This window comes from Cynocephalus volans, chromosome 9 (genome assembly GCF_027409185.1).
Source record: "Cynocephalus volans isolate mCynVol1 chromosome 9, mCynVol1.pri, whole genome shotgun sequence".
NCBI lineage: Eukaryota > Metazoa > Chordata > Mammalia > Dermoptera > Cynocephalidae > Cynocephalus > Cynocephalus volans.
In genome coordinates this window covers 124,477,076-124,498,414 of record NC_084468.1, presented here as the reverse complement: position 1 = coordinate 124,498,414, position 21,339 = coordinate 124,477,076, and the positions used below count along the sequence as shown (strand labels likewise).

At 38.2% G+C, this 21,339-nt stretch overlaps 1 protein-coding gene across 1 annotated transcript in view; it reads left to right on the top strand.

Moving 5' to 3' along the window:
• RNF150 (ring finger protein 150) overlaps positions 1–21,339 on the top strand; it is a 275,301-nt gene that overhangs the window by 179,568 nt on the left and 74,394 nt on the right. The window contains exons 3-4 of the mRNA XM_063108524.1: positions 13,138–13,209; positions 14,607–14,689. Coding sequence (XP_062964594.1) covers positions 13,138–13,209; positions 14,607–14,689 — 155 coding nt within the window. The remainder of the gene's footprint in view (positions 1–13,137; positions 13,210–14,606; positions 14,690–21,339) is intronic.

Here is a 21,339-nt window from a genome sequence, read left to right as displayed (position 1 = left end):
GCAGTAAAATGCCAGCCAAGGTGGCAGCACCGTGCAGGCGCACTAACTCAATCCACACATAACCTATTCACAGCAAATGCTCAGCAAGATTCTGAACATTTGAGGGGCCCTGACCATTTTCCTATATTTTCCCAACAGTGAGAATTGTCTGTAGTTTGCATTTTTAACACATTTAAGTAATAGTTTTATAAGAAAAATTTGCAAACATTTTCCATTTTCTTAGTCAAGAGCTGTGGTGTCCAGTGTGGTAGTCCCTAGCTACGTGTGGTTATTTAAGGTTAAATTAACTGTAATAATATAAAATTTTAAATTCTGTTCCTCAGTCAAACTAGCCACAGTCCACCTGACTACCACATGGCAGTGCATTTATAGGACGTTTTCATCTTTGCGGGAAGTCCTATTGAGCCACACTGCTCTACAGCATTTTAAATAGCACTGGAATTAGCTGATTCTTAAAAGATTAGTAGAAATTTTCTGTAAGTTAGTAAAGTCAGACTTGTTTGTTTTAGGAGGACTCTTTTACTTTTTCTATGTATTTTACAGCAATTCATCTGTTTAAATTTTCAGTAGTTTTTGAAGCAATTTTTAAAAACTTTGTTATTGCTTTTTTCTGATTCTCAAAATGATACATGCCTATTTAAATAAGTTTTAGCAATTATGGAAAAATACTGAAAGAAAAGACAAATCACCCATTACCCCACTGAATAGTTAACAATTGAGTACATTACCTTTCAGATATTTTAACCCCTTACATGTATATTCAGTAAATTGTTATACACATGTCTGTATATGCATGAGGCACAAACATATACCTATATGTTTTGTGTTCTACTTTTTATTAAATGGTAAGCATTTCTCCCATCAGTAAATAATTTTCAAAAGCATGATTTTTGTGGCTATGTTACATAGTCAGGTTTCATCACTTATCAAAGGTGGAAAAGTTATTTAATTTCTTTTTTTTTTTTTTTGTCTTTTTGTGACCCGTAAGGGGATCGCAACCCTTGGCTTGGTGTCGTCCGCAACACGGCAAACCCACAGAGGGAGCACCGCTGCGCTCCCAAGCGCTGCACTCTCCCGAGTGTGCCACGGGGCTGGCCCTATTTAATTTCTTTATTCATTAGTTTCTTAAACTAAACAGGAATATATCTTGCTTTTATGGTCACTGTCTTAGTCCATTTCTGTTGCTTATAACAAAATACTTGGAACTGGGTGATTTGTAAAGAAAACGAAATTTACTGCTTACAGTTTCTGAGAAGTCCAAAGTCCAAGGAACACATCTGGTGGTGGCGACAGTGACCCCTGACATTGTAAGATGGTGGAAGCAGAGAGAGCAAAGGCTAACCTCCTCATTCACTCCTTTTAAAGCCCTCCAAACCACACCCATGACCACCATATTTAATCCATTCATTATGGCATGGTCCTGCAATCTAATCACTTCAAGGCCCCACCTGTTAATTACCATATAGGATTTCCCACCCTCAACAGTTACAGTGGAGATTAAACCTCAGTGAGGTTGGGGGGGGCGGGGGAGGCAGGTATCCAATGTATAGCAGTCACAGTGAGATTTAATGGGTTAATGTATGTTATAAAGCCACTGAACATGACACTAATCAATCAGTTCTCAGTGAATCGTACTCATTATTACTATCATGTAGACTTCTTGATGACTATATACAAACCTAATGTCACTTTCATTAAGTATTCTGGAACGTAAATGGACACAATGCCTGTTAGACACAAGGCAGTGGAATTGGTTGTAGAACTAATACGTTCAGTTGGTTCCTATGGGGTCACATATGAAGACACTATTTTTACATACAGAAAAACAGAATTGAAAGATATGAAGTACATGGATATGTATATATGCATGGATATTTCAAAATGTTCATGCATAGATTCGTATTATCTTTCAATTCTGTTTTTCCGCTAAAGTTTTGAAGTTAATCACACAGTGATTAATAGAAATGGCATCCCTATATTTTTGATCCTATAGAGAGTCCAAGCAATCATTAGGCAGTTGAGGCAAGGATGAAATTTTAAGCTTGAATTAGTTGAATGTTAAAAGAAAAACTTTAGACAACTTAAATTTAACAGAGTTTAATTGAGCAAAGAACTATTCACACATCGGGTGGCAGCCAGAACCAGAATAAGTTCAGAGCAACTCCAGAGCTGCCACATGGCCAGCTAAGATTTATAGACAGAAAAGGAAAAGTGAGGAACAGAAAAAGGAAGTGAGGTACACAAGCAGCTGGATTGGTTACAGTTGGCTGTTTGCCTGATTTGAACACAGTTTGAACATGATTTGAACAGTTGGCCACAACTCAGCTACTTGTTAAAAGAGTAGGTTACAGTCTGTTTGCACATCAAGTTAGATTACAGTTCACTATGTCTAAAGAAACCTTTAGGCCAAATCAATTTAATGTGAGTAATGATTTCAATCTTTATTTCAGTTTGTGTAGGTAGATACAGCTTGTGTGTCTGTCTAGGCACTTGCATATTCTGTGATATACGTGAAAAACAAATCCGAAGGTTATGGTGTAGAAGTGGTTCATGGGGTTTAAGTTTTTACTCTGCTCCCATTTTATTAATTTTCCCTGAGTTATAGGATGTTGCCATCAAGATCATTCAATGGGTTAAAAAATTTTTAACTCATGTTAAAAGTTAGCATTGTGTCCTAATCAAAATGGACACTATACTTTAGCCCTTTGATGGATGGAATAAGAACATACAATTTCCCTTAGAAAAATACTTCTCTTTTGATGGACTGTGATCTGCTCCATTCAACAAAAAGTTACGGCTATGCCAGCTATAGCTATGATAAGCATCAGGTTAACTTAAATCACTTATTTTTATTAAAGCATTATTGGCCTTCAGAAAGAATGACTCTCAGGTCAGATGTAGGCTCACAGCTTGAAATGGAATATCAAAAGCATGAATTGTACATTGGTGAAGTATCCACCCACTCAGGTATGTGAAAGAGAAATTGATCTTGAATTAGCTGAATGAGGACCTCGGTCTCTGCCTGGCTTTGTGCATATCACAATTAAAGGAAAGTCACCAGCGTCGTACATGGTCAAGGCCCTTTTCATGTCACATTGTGCCTGGAGAAGATCATTTCAATGCAGTTTCCCAAAGAGTAAGACTTGCTAGATGTTCCTTATATTAGTAGCCTCACAGCAAGGTCTTTCAGATGGTGACATGGAGAATAAGGGCACAACTGAAAGTGGAGAGGGAGATTTGGCTGGTGTGCCTTCCCCGCTAAAGCAATTATAGCAAGTTAAATCCAGTGCCAGGTAACAGTAAAGACACCAGCTTTGGAGTCAGATAGATCTGGATTCAAATGTTGGATCTGCCACTTCCTAGTGACATGACCTTGCACATGTTACTTCACCTTTCTCTGCCTGGGCTTCCTCCCATGTCCAGTGAGGGTGATAACATGCCAACCCCAGAGGCTCAATGTGAGGATCAAGTGAGAAAACAACTGTAACATATTATCAGAGGGTTGTTAACTGTATAACCATTAAGGGATAAAGCAATACTTAGAAAACTGTATTTCCCCCTAAATTGTAAATAGCTCAATTCTTACATAATTCATGTATGGTTAAGTCTAGATATGGGCTTTTTAGCTCTGGTGACAGTTTGAAACAAAATGGGATCTTTCTTCCATCTTTTCTCCAGAGTTACAGGAAAAGGAGGACATATAAATAGACTACAGAAAAAGAATCTGGCTTTCTTGGAGAATAATCTTCCATGCAGTACTGTTTTTTAATTAATGATAATAATGTATGTACACAGCAAAAAAAAAAAAAAAAATAGACAAAGGGATATGTATTTAAGAGTAAGTTTTCTTCTCATGCTAACTCCCTTTAACAACTTCACTTCCTCCAGCTTCCCCAGAGGTAGCAACTCTTTACAATTCCCTCTTATCCTTCCAGAATTTTCTGTGCCTATGTGCAAGAAAGGTTATTCTCCACATCTGTTCCATAGAAAGGGACTCTACCCTCACATAGCCTGTGTTATAGTGGCATCAACAGTCAATACACGTAAAACTAGACAGGAGACCACTCAACCATTTGGAGGACCAGGACAGTAGTCAGGATAACAGGTGATGGGTTTGGATTAGAATGAGCAAGGTAAGAAGGGGTGAAATTAGGGCAATGTTTTAAAATCCTACGGATTAGATGTAGAGTGTAAAGAATATATCCTAGTTTATATTTGTTGTACAAGCCTAGTAAGGAAAAAAATTTAAAAAATACTTTCTCCTGCTATACTCTTACTCAACACAGAACACTTCTGTGACCAAATGTGTGGGTTTTTTCTCACACCAAATAATTCTCTGACAGCAGCTAAGTGTTCTACAGTCTAACTCAATTCTGACACTAGCTATCTACCTGGGATAGCATCAGATCCCACAGGTTAAGGGCTCAGTCCCACAAGACTTCCCCCACTTCAGACGCCAATCACAAGTAAAGGTTGTTTACCTGTGCTTCTGACCGAGGGGCTGTAAATTGGAAGTTCCCTTGACCCCTCCTCGTGTTCGGTTATTTGCTAGAGGGGCTTACAGAACTCAGGGAAACATTGTACTTACGTTTATCCATTTGCTATAAAAGATTCAACTCAGGAACAGCCAGATAGAAAGATGGAAGAGATGCACACAGGGCAAGGTATTGGGGAAAGGGTGCAGAGTTTTCGTTCTTTCTCTGGGCATGCCAACCCCAACATGTTTAGTAACCCAGAAGTACTCGGAACCTTGTCCTTTTAAGGTTTTATGGAGGCTTCTTTATGTAGGGCTGATTGATTACATCACTGGCCATTACTGATTAACTCAACGTTCAGCCTCTCTCCCTTCCCAAAATTTGAGGTGGGAGTGGGAGGATCTGAAAATTCCAACCCTCTAATCACATGATTGGTTCCCCATGTGCAACCAGTCCCCATCCTTAGGGCTTTCCAAAAGTCACCTCATTAACAACATCCAGTGTGGTTGAAAGGGACTTGTGAATAACAGAAGACTGTTCTTTCACCGTTATCACTGCCAACACTTAGGAAATTGCAAAGGAGCTTTACCAGGAACTGGAGGTGAAGATCAAAATATATATATTTCTAGTTACATATCACAATATCACACAGTCTAATCATTAATACCTCCCTAAAGTTTACTCTCAAAATTGTTCCAGATTGGATGATAAGTCATACGGTTACCAAATGTGTGAGGAAAGGAGAGGAACTAAGGATGCAAATAGATCATCTTTAAGGGCCTTTACTGAAATGGGAAAGACAGAAGAAGGGATCGGAGGTGCTTGGGGAATCAAGAATTTGGGTTTGGTGATGTTAAATTTAGAAGCCTTTGGAAACTGAAGCAGAGATGCCAGGTAGGTATTTCACTACGCAAGTTTGGAGCTCAATAGAGGAGACAGAGCTGGAGATAGGACTATGGGTGTCATAAGTGTATAGAGTGTATAGATGCTATTCCAATCATCGGGACAGAATGAGCTTACCCAGAGGTTGGATGTCCCAGGACAAGAGGTCTAAAGCCGGAGCCTGGGATAAGCTAATATGGCCTCCTTCCCTCCCCAGTGTCTCTCCGTGGATCATATCATTTTATGTATGTTTTATGTTCTTCTCAGTACTTATTACTACCCGAAACTTTTCTCTCCTTGCCTCTGCCTTGCCTTCCCAGTGCATGCAAGCACTCTGGGGGAGGTGAAAGAGGGAGGCCAAGCACAGCCTCACACTCCTGGATCCAGGGCTGCCCTGTTTGGGGTTAACTCCTCTGCAGCCACCTTCTCCACTCCTGATGCTTGGCTTTCATAGAACCCATCATCTTTTCCTGAGTTCAGCCTCCCCAGAGACCTTGGTCTGTCAGATGGCCTGTGTGTGTCTGAGTGGAGTGATGGATTATTTCAGGATCTTTGCACAGAGCTCAAGGAAGTTGATGGACTCCTGTTTCCCATTCCTGAACAAGCCCTGTGATACTTAAGAGCCTGTGGGAGCATCTCAGATAGGTTTGGATGCAGGTCTGCCCACAGCACACACAGGACCTTTAGGGAGCCAATTTCTAAATGTCACATTCCAGCCCAATGGAATCTTTTCTCTTACCAAGCTCAGAATACACAGTTACATAATCAGACATCAACGTGACACTCTCAGGCAGCTTAGAAGGTCTAGAATACTGTCAAGGTTGGGGTTGCTGGAGCTGAGATCACTTAAAAGTGAGTAGAATTTATATCTAACTATGGTTTTGGTGCAAAGTAGAATCAGAGTCTTAGGATAAGATCTTTAGGCAAGAGTATAATTCAGTATACTAAGTACATAGGAGCATGTGGCATTAGGACCTGATTTGAATCATAAAGATGGGAACAGAGGTCAAGTAAGATGGAGCAAAGCAGGCCAGATAAGGAGGGGAAGCTGAGGGAATGGTGCTTAGGTGAAGGAAGCTTTTTCCATCACCCTTTCACCTGTTAAAGGTGTAGGCAGCTAGAGAGGCTCCAAGATGGTGTGGGAACAAGGAGCAAGCCACGCCCACTCTTCAGAGGAGGAAAGGCCCCATGATGATTAGGAAAAACATTTTGCTGGCCATTTCACACGTCACAGTGACTTTTAAATAACATAACAGACCTCTCTTTCTTTCATCACAAGCCTTGATGATGCCCCTGGATGAGTAGTTTAAGGGAAATAGCCCATTGGTGCCACCAGTGTGGACTTCTGCACTGCATAGCCAACGACCTCTCAGTCAACCCTGGGAAACAACAGTCGTAAGAATTGGGAGGCAAAAGGCACTGTGTATTATTCTACTCCTGTATTTGAGAAAGCTGACTGCTTGATCCCACAATCATAGTTTTTAGAACTTAAAGGGGCATTCAATATAATGAATTTGAGAGAAATGTTCAGCTAGTGATTTTTTTCAAAGGCACACACACAACCAGGTTGGTGATTTGAAGTCAAAGTGGTTTCCACCAGATCAAGCCACCTCAGCAGCATCGAGGTACAGAAGAGACATAACCTATGGTGAGGACCACCAGTCCCTACCTCAGTCATAGCAGTAAAAGTAATTCCTGACCATTCAGCGTTGAATGCTGGCCTTTTCTGGCTTTAGAAGTAAGGGTCGATTGTTAAGTCCTTCCTAGCGTCCAGTTAAAGATTCCCCACTGCAGGGGGCTTCACCGAGGATGCTAAAGGTTCGTCTCCTTTCCACCCATCTTATGACCTACCAACTAGGGACCTCTTCCTGAACATTGAGGCGAGAGACCAGATTCATGCCAGACTCCCTGATCCTGCAGACCAATGTGTTCTGTGGGCAGTTTTCCCCTCCCCACCAGGAGGTTAAGGAGACATGTGCCCCTCATTCCCCACATGTACCACTTCTGCTGTCATTCACTAATTCTATCCTGCTTATGAAAACCCTACAGGGTGGCAAAGTGAGAGAGCACTCCTGCCGTGGTCCAGGCAGGTAAGCCTGTCATCTTGTGATGTTCTGGTATGTTGTCTCACTGTCTGCTAGGACATCCCCTCTCAGACACAAAGACTGGGCTGTGTCCTGCAAACCACATGACTTCCAAAAGATGGCAGCTATTTCAAATATGGGCAGATCAGATCAACAAAATAGAGTTCGTGTTTAGTTTTCATGAACAATATTGCCTTTGAAGAATCCAAGGAAATCAGACCTATTTTGATTTTTATGTGAGGCCTGGGAATGACATTCAACAAAGTCTTATTGAAAGATTTACCTCTCCCTGAGAACACCTTTTTCTCTTATTTGTATGTACACGGCCCATGTCCCTTTAATTTCTTTTGCACATATTGTGACTCAAGCTATGTTGGAACAAGAGAAGTAATGGAATTTAAAACCAACTTGCACTTCACAGGAGAAGAGAAAGGAGTATGCCAAGTGTCAGCCACCAAGGAAGAGTCTAGACAGAGATGCTTCTGTCTCCTAAAGAATGAGAACTAAAATAATCCCTGAAACTGCTCTAGAAGAAAGGGCAAAGCCCACAGGGGGACGGAAAGACAAAAGTGCATGTTGTATCCATGAAGTATTCAGTGAGGTAATTAGCCCTTGATTTTTTTTTTTTTTTTTTTTTTTTGGCTAATTCAGGTTTCAAAACATTTTTGTCTCCCTGTTCTTTTCTGCATGGATGAAAATCATGAGCTGGTAAAGCCGGAAACGACATTACTTTGCATACCTTTTTTACTAATAAGGGGAACTGAGGCCCAGAATGTTTAAATGATTCAGCCAAAGTCACACAATTGGTGACATAACTAGGACAAAGAGCTGGATCTTCCAACTTCCAAGCCATTGCCTTCCCCTCTACAACACTGTCGACAAAAAATAACCCTGATGTTTTTACCTCACGTCATGTGTGCACAAACAGCTTTAATGAGATGATCATGGCCACCAGAGTAGTCTTAATTCTTTCATCTATGTTTCTAGATTCGTGAAATAGTGACCTACATCATGGAAATTGATGGACTGGCTGTGCAATGAGTTGTGTTGTATCAGCCAGGCCTGGAAGGATCATTATTATGTATTAGAGCATGGGACGGAAATCATCTGAGTCACCCATGGCTACATGAGGTTCCAGAGGAGGGGGCCCAACTCTGTTTGACAGTGTTGTCCCTTCCCCTAGAACATAGAACACTTCATGAGTTTTCCACTTGATGGCGATTAATAGTGAACATGATTATTACAAAAACAGCTGTTAAGAAAAAGGGGAAAATATGATACAAATTTGTCCAAGCAAATGAGATAAGAAGGACATAAACTCAAGTTTTAATCCTGTGTTTTGGCATCCTCATGTTCTTAGTTGTTTTTTTATCTCCTTCACTGCATGTCTGTTTATAACACAGAGGAGAGGAAGAGGAAAGTGTCTTATTTTTCTCAGTTTCATAAATATTTAGAACCACTAATTTACGTGTCTTGGGTGGAATTGGGGTCTGTTCTTGTTTTACTATCCTTGTTGCCATTTATGTAGGAATTTATTCTTTTTATGAAAGGTTTTGTATTTATTTTCCGTAAGGCAGTTTATGTTCACTATTGTCAAGAAACCAATAATCTTGGTAAATATTATCTTATACCTGTTCAGATCAAATTGATGAATAAATCTAATACCAAGACAGCCTAACTCCTGACAGTGATAGTAAAAAGCATGATTTGGATCTGGTTGGGTTGGAGAAAATCCGCAGAAGCAGCCTGGAGAAGAAAGTGGAATCCCCACGTCACACAAAGGCTGACACAAACCTGAGGTAATCCCTCAATCAACCTGAAGGGGCTCCTAAGTCTTCCATTAGCGTCATTTCACTCTGCATTTCTGAGAATAACAAAGGAAAGAGTCTGTTTTGCAATAAGCTTCAGGTTCCAATCCCTAGGATGTCTCTTCAGGCTATGTGCAAGACTCAGTTTGAGCAGGGCCTATAGTTTTCCTTCCCCTTTATACTTGGTGCAGTTGAAAATCCAAAGACAGAAGAGACCAGCTGCAAAAGCAACAACTGCTTTTTTGTTTTTTAATTTTATTTATTTATTTATTTTTAATTGAAACATAAGTGGTTATATGTATCGGTGGGATATAGCCTTGAATATCAGGGCCTGTGTGCAATATGTGATCCTCGGATCAGGCTGATTGCTATATTTATCATTACATAATGCAATCAGCTCTCTGTGGCCCTTTACTAGTTTCTTCCTAACCCCCCTCTGCCTCCCAGTTTCCCACTTCTGGTGGCCTCAGTTCCATTCTCTCCTTTTGGAAGTTCAACAAATTATTGTGATGGCTGTATCTTTCTTTCTTTTATTAACTTCCCCTGATGAGTAAGAACATATGGTCATTTCTCTTTCTATACCTGGCTTATTTCACTTAACATAATTTTCTCCAAGCTCATCCATGTTGCTGTGAATGGCAGAATTTCATTCTTTTTTATGGCAGAGTAGTATTCCGTTGTGTAAATATACCACATTTTCCTTATCCAGTTGCCCAAAGATGGATATTTAGGTTGGTTCCAACTCTTGGCTATTGTGAATAGAGCTGCGATAAACATGGTAGTGCACATATCCATTCAACGTGATGATTTCCATTCCTCTAGGTAAATACCCAGTAGTGAGATTGCAGGATCATATGGCAGTTCTATCTGTAGTTGTTTGAGAAGCCCCCATACTGTTTTCTATAATGGCTGCACTAAATTACAGTCCCCCAACAGTGTAGGAGGGTTCCCCTCTCTCCACATCCCCACCAGCATTTGTTATTCTCTCTTTTTATAATGGCCAGTCTAATTGGGGTGAGATGATATTTCAGTGTGGTTTTGATTTGCATTTCCCTGATGCTTAGTGATGTTGAGCATTTTTTCATGTTTCTGTTGGCCATTTGTCTGTCTTGCTTTGAGAAATGCCTATTAGGTCCTTTGCCCTCAAAAGAGGAATATGTGTACTATCTATCAATAACATGGAATGAAGCTTGATTCAAGGAACTTCACAGGGAAGGGAAAGGGAAGAGAGTACCACTGTACCATTTTTCAGAATGATTAAATAGGTCTACCTTTGTCAATCATTTGATTTCTCAGGGCTTTCAGGGAGGAAGCACTCATAGACTTGATACTGAAAAGGACTTCATTATATTTTCTTTTGGATATAAATAATCTATGACCATTGTTTGAAAATAATTTTTGCTATTTAATTACTCTGCTCAGCCTTTGAAAATAAAAAATGATTTAAGTAATTGAACTGGGACTGAATAGTATACAATACCAGTTAAACACAATTGCAAAAATATCTGAGCCATTTACTTAGAAAACAATCAACATTTATTTGGGGTCCACATTTATTAACCTAAATATAACATTCTACAGGTTTGTGGCATTACTCCCAGTAACTAGCAGCCCTTTCTTCATGCCTTTCAGTCCTTGCCCCAGACTTCTTCAATGGAGAGCAGTTGTTGGTTTAGACTGCCTGGTTTTGCCAAGGCCAGGACCACAACTTTGCTTACCTTACGACGTGTATCACTTATAGTTTGTCCATAAGTTTTCCCATTAACTGGTTATTTCTTAAGTTGTTTTCCATGCTTAAAAAAAATCAATTGGCTTAAGATTTTATTCACTCATCCGTCATTATGGAGTTTCTACTAGATTATCAGCTACAGAGGACAGGAATTTGTGTGTGTGTTTGTCACTACCGTTTTTCCAAAGTCCTGCCCTCATGAAGCTTGCATGAGGGAAAGGTAACATGGACTGATCATAAAAACAAATATCAAGTTTCAAATGTGACAGTGCTGTATATCAGAGGTACAAAGTGCTGTGAGGGTCTAGATTAGAGGGATCCTGCTGTGAGGCATCTAGGAAGGACTCCCTGAAGAGGTGGCTTGAGTTGAGACCAAAGGATGATTAGGTAATAACTGGAGGAAGAGGAGAGGAAAGTTCCATCATGTTAGTTTCACGTCAGTTCTTTTCTTTCCTTATCACTCTCATGTTTTCGATTGGTATTTATTATTACAGATTCTTCCTTTTTTTTCCTGCTACCTTAGTTTGCTATCTACTCATGGACTTCTGCATAAATGTGAAGTACATATAGGTCTCCTTTTGGGAAACAGCCAAAACTTACCCTGTTTAACACGCTAGTATTATTTTAGAAGCAAAGGATGAAATATCAAAGAGAAAAATAAGTTAACCAGGAGAGCATCTCCTTTTCTACTTATTTACTGTACCTGCTGTTTGCTTAGAGAAGTTCCACATGATAAGTATTTTGTAGATTTGGATTGGTTGGCCAACAAGTTGGTTGGCTGGATGCCTGGTTGACTGGTTAGCTGTCTAGTGAGATGCTGGTTGGTTGATTGGGTGGTTGTTTGGTGAAAAAAGATGAGGGTGGTAGCTTTGTCTTTAAAGTCAGACTTAATTTTATTAAATTTCTGATCTATCTTTCAGTAACTTTGTAATATTGAACAATTTACTTAAGCTCTCAGTTTATTCTATAAAATAGTACCTTTCTCATAGGGTTATTGTAAGGGTAAAGAAGATATTGCATATAAAGCTTAGCATGGTACCTAGGATGTATTAGCTGTTCACTAGTATGTGTTCACTGTTTTAGAGAAAAAAAAAAAAGAAGCCTGAGTGTTTTTCTAAAAGGAACAAAATTAGTGCAAGTAAATGATTTGTGTTTAAATGTTAACCCTATTGATCTTAGTCCTTCAAATAAGTTTCACTGCTGAAAATACACATCTGTTGCAGACCAGAAGTACACATACCTAAGACAGAGCTAAAATGAGTAGAAAATTCACAAACACAAAAACAAATCATTTTGTTCCTTGACATATTAAAATTTAATTCTCTCCCTGCCCTCTCCTTTCCACTCTTTCTCATTACCCTCTCATTGCTTTGTTACAGGGCTCATTAAGATAGTAATTTTCTCTATCAAAAAAAAAAAAGGAGGTGGGAGACATGCTATATTATATCTTGACGTGGGTGATAGTGGTTTACCTAGGTGTTTGCTTTATAATTATTTGCTAAACTGTACATTATGTTTTATGTGTTTTTCTATATGCACACTCACACTTGCACATATGAGGGTACCTCAAAAAGTTCATGGAAATATTAGTGTTATCTTTTAATTTTATTTTTCCACAAACTTTTTGAAGTACCCTGGTACATAAAGAAGGTAAATGAAAGAATGTGATGAAATAGGATAGAACAGACCAAATTTAAACCTAGTTTAGGTCTATACAAGCAAAGAGAAAGGAATATGCAAGCAGTAAAGTCTGATTGTAAAAAAGAGACGAGTTTATTGGAACTACTTCAGATTGGCTATCTCCATGTCAAATTGAGTGGCTAGAGTGACAAATTACTAAACTCCTTTTGTTGTTGTTGTTGTTGTTAGTCTATGAAAGTGTAACCTGAACTCGAGTTAGTATAGAGCAGGATCTATATCATATGCCACTTGCTTAACACCAGGCATGAGGAACTTCTCTCTGTGACAAAGTGCTTTTATAGACTGCAAAGCCCCTTTGCACAAATACCACTGTCCTATCTCTTCCAGCCATCGTCACTAACATTCATGCCACATGTGCATGATTTCAGAGATAGATGCCCTGCTTTATTAAATGCCATCAAAAATGAAGTCAGAAATTACATATCTTTATTACTAACAAGTAGCTTTTGGTTTTTCAGCGCCGATTGGGAGATGCAGCAAAGAAAGCCATCAGCAAGCTCCAGGTCAGGACCATCAAGAAGGGTGACAAGGTAACAGCCTCTTTTCTTTTTGGTGAGGTGCTATTCAGAGAACTTCCTAACTTTTCTGACAGCCAGGGTGGAAGAGAGAAAAGGGTGGGAAAGGGAAATACATGCTAACAGTTGTCCTGTAGGCATCTGCTACTTATATTCTTCTTTATTAAATATAATTTAAGGCAGTTTATAAAATGTATGCAACAAAATAGCTAGATAAAAAAAATAAGAAATTCGTAAGTGTACAAAAAAATAGATGAAGCTAGGATGAAATTAATACACAAATACACTACCTGAGGTGGGCCCCAAATTTAAGTTGAGGCTTTCTAGCAGCCAGTGCAAAGAAGGAAACAATATTCAATATTCAAACAATATTTAATTACCTTGTTCCAGGGGGCCCACAAGATAAAAACAAAATGGTTGTGCCTGGTATTATAACTTAAGAAAGTTTTTCCAGGAATCCTTGCAAGGAAGGCAACATTATGTGCTGAGCCATGTTCTCCACTTAGGTTTACAGTATAAATGCAGGAGGTATGTTCGTTCCCTTTGAAATCTAGTATTCAGAAAGCCAGAGTCATTGCAACAGCTTCCCTCACTGTAGAATAGTGGCATAAAACCAAAAGCAATGGTATATCTTTAGGAGGGACAATAAAGCAATACAGTCCAGGCCTGTAGGGCTCTAAAGTTCTTCTATCCCCCAGGAGAAGTTTCAGAGCAATGGATTACAAGACCTAGGTTTGGGGCTTCTTGGGGCATTCATAACTCCACATGTATACTAGGTGTTATCTCCAGTCTGAATAAGTGATTTGTCTCACGAACTATGTGCTATTATTTTGCAACTATATAAAAACACTTTGGGCTTAATAAGATAAAATTCATTTTAAAGCATTATTAAATTTAAAGTATATTTTGATCATTACTTTTTCCCCCCTCAAGCAGAGAATAATAAAAGTACAAGGACTGTTATGTAATATATCATGAGGTAATAAAAGAGATTTATATACTTGATAAAAATTGGAACCATAATTTTGTTTATATTTATTTTTGTTTTATTTACCAGATTCCAGGAGAATGGATAGATTAAATATCATTCAGATAGTTCTCCATAAATATTATTTCTCATCTTTGAGATTTTGATATGTCACCTCTACTTACAATTAATAGTATTATTAGCAAATGTCCATTAGCAAATGGTTTTCCTCTCAAAAGCATTTACAATGGAACCTAGGAACAAAAAGTAGAAGTTGGAAGGAAGGGAAACTAAGCCAATAGACAGTAAATTATTCATTAAGAACACTGGCACCAGCTCTGTTGAGAGCCTTACTCCAGGCAAGCTCTCCTTTGGTTTGTTGTTTGGGTATTTACACAGGAGTGGAAGCTAAGAAATAGGCTTATCCGTGCTTCCCCTCTTGCAGGAAACAGAGCCCGATTTTGACAACTGTGCAGTTTGTATTGAAGGGTACAAGCCCAACGACGTCGTCAGGATTTTGCCCTGCCGGTGAGTCACTGGGCTGCCTGCTTTTGGGTCATGCATGGGGAGTGCCTGCTGGGTCCCACTGGCACAGACCTAGCCCTGCAGGGTCAGTCTACCTGGACGTTTCCATGTTTACATTGCAATCAACCAAAATGCTGCTTCCTTTTGTATAACCTTTGTCCTTGAAAATGCTTTATCTCATGAAATTATAAGTATATTTCTGATCCCCTTTGCATCAGAGGGACTATAGTGCTTTGAACTAGAACCTCATGATACAGAGTTTAATGATGTGGCTCCAAGTGCAAGTGTTCCAGAGCAGCAGATCTGCGATGTTCAGAATTAATTATAGCTTTTATGAGTGCTATTTTAATTAAAATAACAAACATGAAGATCTCAGCAATCAGAATATGGTCAAGAGTAAGTAGGAAGCCAAAGGCAGATTCCATTTCCCTTTATTTTTAATTAACTAACAGTGTCACAGATTACCCAAAAATTCTGGAATCTAAGGGAGGATGTTGGCATGTATAGTTGGAGAAAACCCTGTGTTGAATCTCAGATTACCCTAATCCATCTCCCTAATTGAAATGCACAGTTATGGTGTCTGAATTTAATTGTTAAATAAATGTAAATAGTCTAATAACATAAACTACTTTAAAGTTGCATAAAAACTGTCTGCTTAATTGAAACCCCTTTTTAGTGCTTTTGCATATGTGCAAGTGTCCTAAAAATAAAAATGAAATTATGCCTTTACGAAAGATTCTTCACTTAGAAAGACTGGCTTTAAAAATTTTTAGAGCGTTTAGAAGTAATTAAAGTAGAAAAAAATATACCACAAAGATATAAAGCAATTCATTTGTTCATAAAACAATGCAAATTTAAGAGCTATTTATTATATATATAAAAGAAACAAAATATGCCTTTAGAGGGTTAGTTTAATAATCCTAAAATGACAAAGAGCTGACAAAAAAGGACAGGATACTCAAATAAATGCAGAAGCTCCCAAGGGGAATGGCTCTTAGTTGAAATGCTCATAGGCAAATTGATCATTAGGAAAACAGGCTTTAGGAAAGTACACCTTGGTGGCCCAAGCCATAGCCTCAAGTGTAATTTAGTTTCCCTTGGTTTATAGATGCCTGACTACCTCCAAGACAAAATCATAAATCGAGACAGATGAAGATTTGGTAGCTTCGTTCATATGAGGATACTATACATAAATTATTTCTAGACATTATACTTCATGTTTTCTCAGTGACTTCTAAAGACACTGGCAAAGAGTGGCATATGTGAACTACATAGAGCCTCTCAGAGTAGCATCTTTCACCTCTGCAGTATTTTATTAAGGGTTTTGTAAAGCCTCAAAGTTATAAGCAAGTAAAATGCTTTCCTTTTGTTTTCTACCTGGAGATTGTTTAGAGCCCTGTGAAGGTACTACTAAGAAAAAATATCGAAAACTAATTAAAGTTAAATAGCTACTTTTTCCTGAGAATCCAAAGAACTTCACAAGTGTAATTAAGAAAATCTGTTTTAAAAAATTATATATATAGCATAACATTAGCTCTATAATTCATATGCCATAAAATAATTTATTCATTTAAGGCTCTGTTATGAATAAATTTTATGATACTACATATAATTGTTGGAGACTACATAATATCTAAGCCATAGATACACATTTTAATTTTTTATGTCCCTGTTCTGGAACATTTGGCTAATTTCAATTTTTAATTATGCAATTTGCTTTAACAGAATTTAGATTTTCATGATATATTATTCCAGATCTCCTTTTACAGTATAATTTTTGGAAATATTAACCAAGAAAAAAAGTAGCATTTTAAATTTTAAAAAATTTTTTAATTAAAAAAATATATTTACCTCAAAACATGAAAAGTAATTTTATTTACACCAGCCCTTGCCCTAGGCCAGTTCAGTTTGCCTTCAGGCTACTACTCCTTTTTTACGTGATTATTGGGTTCTCAGCTCATTCCTTGATTCTTTTTGCTTCAAGCAAAATAACAAAATACATCGAGCATTACAAAACACAGGTTACAGTTAATTATTGTTTGACATTATACTAATCATGCTTATCTGCTCTTTGAATAGCTCATACGTTTTTTCCATGCTGATTTAAAAATCAAGATATTTTTATGCCTGTGGTTGGTTTCTGCCAGACAGTTTGCACTAATGGATGTTATCAAACAAATACACTGGTATTTGCTTTTTGCTACATAATTTCCTCTGGGGTATTATTAAGCCTTTGCTCCTATGAACTTCATAGACTCTCTTTCCCATTATTTCCAGGATGATTCATCCACAGATTCATTGCATCTTTTTAGAGTAAAATCTGTTTCAACAGATGTTCCAGTTTCTCATCCCCCGTCTCTCATACTCTTTCCTGTAGCCTCATAACTCTTGACATACTGGGTGCATCTCTTCTCTATTGTTTGCATTTAGGATGTCTATCCAAATCACCCAGGTACACTCTTATACCACAACTTTGTCAAAATCATTCTATTGATTGTCTCTTTCTGAGACCTCTACACAGATGATAGTAAATTAGTAAATTGGTATGCATTACCCTTTATTTTAGGGCTGGTTTTTGTGAGACTAGAGTTAGTATTTGAGATTATGATTTTTAGCCACAGAAGGTGTTTTGTTAAAGCATTTTATTGAAGTATTATTGTCTTCCCTTGTCCAGAGAATAAGTTGGGCTTTCTGATTCTTCCATGGCTTTTATCTTATAGTGTCCCAACTGCTTTTCAATGAATATTCATTTCAGTCTGTTTACCCAATTTCAAACATACAGTGTCTCAAAAAGAATATTAATTCCTTGGGCAGGCCAGAAATCCTTGTTTACCATCTTTTAAAAACAAAACAATATATGCATTCTTTCCCTACATGCTCATAAAATTCTTTCCTGTCTAATTTATCACTATACCATTACCATTAATTTGAGAGGATATTGGTTTCTACTACTGTCTTTCCCTTTGATTTTGCAAAGTCTCCTCCACAGTTGAGGAAAAATTTTTAAGCTGCCTAGTAACAAGCAGACTCTTATGATAAACTTTTTAGTAATTAAAAGCTTCATTTGGAACAACAAACGTTTTGTAGCAACTGTGTGGCAGGAATAGTGGGAAGTACCAGAGGTGAAAAGGTAAGTGGCATGATCCATGCTCTGAAGGAAATAGAGCACTTCAGTAAGTTCGTGGAAAAATGGAATTAAAAGATAATGTGCATCTTTCCATGAACTTTTTAAAGACCTCTCATAGTCTAGTGGGAGAGATAGGAATGGAAAAAAGTAATCAGGATACAGACTGCTATGTGCAACAGCAATAACAAAATATGCTTAAAAATTTGGAGGAACTAGTACCAGGCACAAGGAAGTTAAGAAAGATTCCACAGAAAAAAAGTAATGTCTTGATATTTTCTAACAATGGTTTGTTTTGGCCATTACATCCTAATTACAGAAAATTTGTAAAATGGATAAAATATTTAAGTATCTGTCTAACTCATACAGGTATCTACTGCTAACATTTTTCTATATTTCCTGTGCCTATTTTTGCAAGTTTGAGATGCTACCATCAACATCATTTAATATATTGCTCTTTCCACTTACCATTGTAAGAATTTGCTAGAAATAGTACTAGATTATTTGTGGCTTGTTTTGACCTTCCTTTGGCCTCTAGTGCTATAGGCAGAAGCTGATCAAGCTCCAAATTGCATAAACCAAAGGGATATCGGTGCTTGTATAGAACTCGCTCTTCAAGGGTCAGGGTCTTTTCATGGCCCCATCAGAATTTTCCACTGAGGTAAAACAGGTAAAACAGGAATGTGTCCTGGCCCCATTTAGTTTATTTCTTAATAACCCTTCGATGAGCTGTTCACATTTCACTGTCCCACCCCACTAAAGAAGACACAGAAAAGCAGTCACTCATATGTCAATGCTATAGTTTGGTTAAGTAGCCTGAAGAGGCTGCATGTCCTGCTGACTTCTTATTGTCAGAGTTGGCTTACAGATAAAATCCTTTAAAACCTCAACTTTGGTAGATGCTCCCCAACTTTTGTTCATAAACAAATGATTTCCTGTGGTTACATTTTGTAAATAGTGTCTCCTGCAGGATACTCTAGGAAGCAGCCTTTAATGAAGTCCTTTTATTTGGGGGCAGGGGAGGTGGTTGAACAAAGGAAGCAAGTGGGAACCTGAAATAATTCTAGTCGGAGAGAACTGCACTCCTGCTGTTTGACATTGGAATGCTGAAGCAGATTCCAAACCACATTTGAAGGAGAGCAGCCGCCATGCCTGCCCTGAGCAGCCTCGGGGCGGGGGCAGCAGCGGCTCTGCAGGCCTGAGGTTTGTGGGTCCCTCCCTCTTCACAGCAGCATGTCTGTTTCACCTGAGCAAGATTATCTGTTAGATCAGATAATTCTGGAGTTGTGTTGGAAGTTGTTTTTTTTGGGGGGGGGGAGGGGTAAAATACATATAACATAAAACTTACCTTTATAACCATTTTGACACGTACAGTTCAGTGGCATTAAGTGCGTTCCCATTGCTGTGCAACCGTCACTACCATCCAGCTCTAGAATGTCTTCATCTTCCCAAAACAAAACTCTGAACCCATTAAACAATAACCACCCCTTCCCTCAGTCTGGAGATTTTTGTATGTTTTGTTTTTAATTTAGGCTTGACTTTATTAACAGAAGACAATGTCAATGAAAGAAGTTCAATTTTGATTCCAGAATCTAATTAAAGTTGGCTAACTAAAAATCTGGTTTTACATACTAAAAAAAACTAACTGGGAATGACAATTCTATATATTTCTAGTATTATTATTGCTATTACTACAGTACTAAGTGGATGTTACTCTAATCACTGTTACCAGTACTATCATGGTTTCTGTTACCATCACTAACATCATTAACATCATGACTTTCCTAGCTTTTTGCAGAAGCCATCTCACTAATTTCTCTGCTTCTACTCCTGCCCCTTAATTATTCATTCTGGTAAGTCTATTTTTAATTGTCAAGCTAGATTAACTGGACTCCAGGTACTTTTTCAGCTCATCCTACTTCAAGCTCATTTAGCATATCAGAAGTGTGACTAAAAAAAATTATTCTTTGGGAAGAGGAAGTAATTGAAGTGTAATTCGGTCCTTCTATTTTTCTAAAATGTATTTCTGTAACAAATTCACAAAAAACTGGAAACATGCACTATTTCATACTTGCTCCTACAGGAGAATTGAATTGGCTGGTTCAATTGCCATCACTTTTATCAGATATTACTATAAGAAGCAATCTTAGGAAACTTGTCATGTGTCCCTTATTAGGATTTTCTTCTTGTGCACTCACCAGAGCAATTCATGTATGCAGTAGATGTATTTCTCCCAAGCAAGGGGAATGTTTTTATATTGTGGATTCTGAATTGAGATACTGTTTGGATTTTTTTTTATATTTGTTGATAGAAAAGAAAGCTAAGAGCCAAATTTACAGCCTCCTCATAGCCAAAAGGTACTTTTTAGCTTCACCTCTTACTCTATTTTATGTCTCTATTCTTATTTTTCATTCTTCTTTTGCTTTTAAGGCATCTTTTTTTGATATTTGCATCTTCTAAGTCATTGTATTAGTCAGTTTCTGTTGCTTATAACAGAAATACATGGAACTGGGTAATCTGTAAGAAAATGAAATTTATTGTTTACAATTTCAGAGGCTGGGAAATCTGAAGTCCAGAGAACACATCTGGTGAGGTGACTCTTGCAGTGCAGAGTCTCACATAGCAAAAACTGTGGAACAGAGAGAGAGCTACCTCCTCATTCCTTCTTTTAAAGCCATCAGAGCAATGCTCATGGCCACCATTAAAGCATCAATGGATTAATCCATTCACTAGGGTATGGTCCTCACAATCTAATCACCTCTTCAAGGCCCCACGTTTCAATTACCAAAATAGGATTTCACACCCTCTTAACACTGTCACAGTAGGGATTAAGTTTTGGGGGGACATTCAATCTACAGCAGTCACTTTAAGTCCTTTCTATAATAAACATTTTCCACGTCTTTAGAAACTTCATCAACATCATTTTTAATTCCTATATAATATCCCATATGCCATAATTTATTTGCCTATGTTAAGATGTTTAAATTTTTCCCCACACACACTTTTTCTGCTCTTATCAAAAAGGCTGTGATAAATAGCTCTGTGTGTAGACCTCGGTTCACATTTCAGTTTATTTCCTTGTTTCTAAGGATATAAATTTAAATTGCCTAATTATATTCCATAAAGTTGTATTCAAGGAGTTTTCCAGACAGTGAGTGCTAAGACTATTCTAAGCAAGGACAACTAGTGTTACCTGGAATTGTGTGTAATGTGCATGGGGGATGAGGCTGGAGAAGAAGCAGCTCAGATCATTTAGTGCCTGAATGTCCAGCTGAAGGGCCTGGATTATCACCAGGTGCTGGGGGACCCGCTGAGGCATTGGGTTTGTGCTTCATACATAGCACTCTGGCAGCAGTTGTGGAGCGTGGCTCCAAGGGAACTGAATGGAGTCGGAGTGACCAGTTATGAGACTCTTGCAAAATCCAGGTAAGAAATGCTAGAGGCTAAACTGTGTCAGCACTGAGATGTAGAGGAATGGACATATTCAAGAGAGACTAAGCAGGTAAACCAGCATAGGTCAGCATTTGGA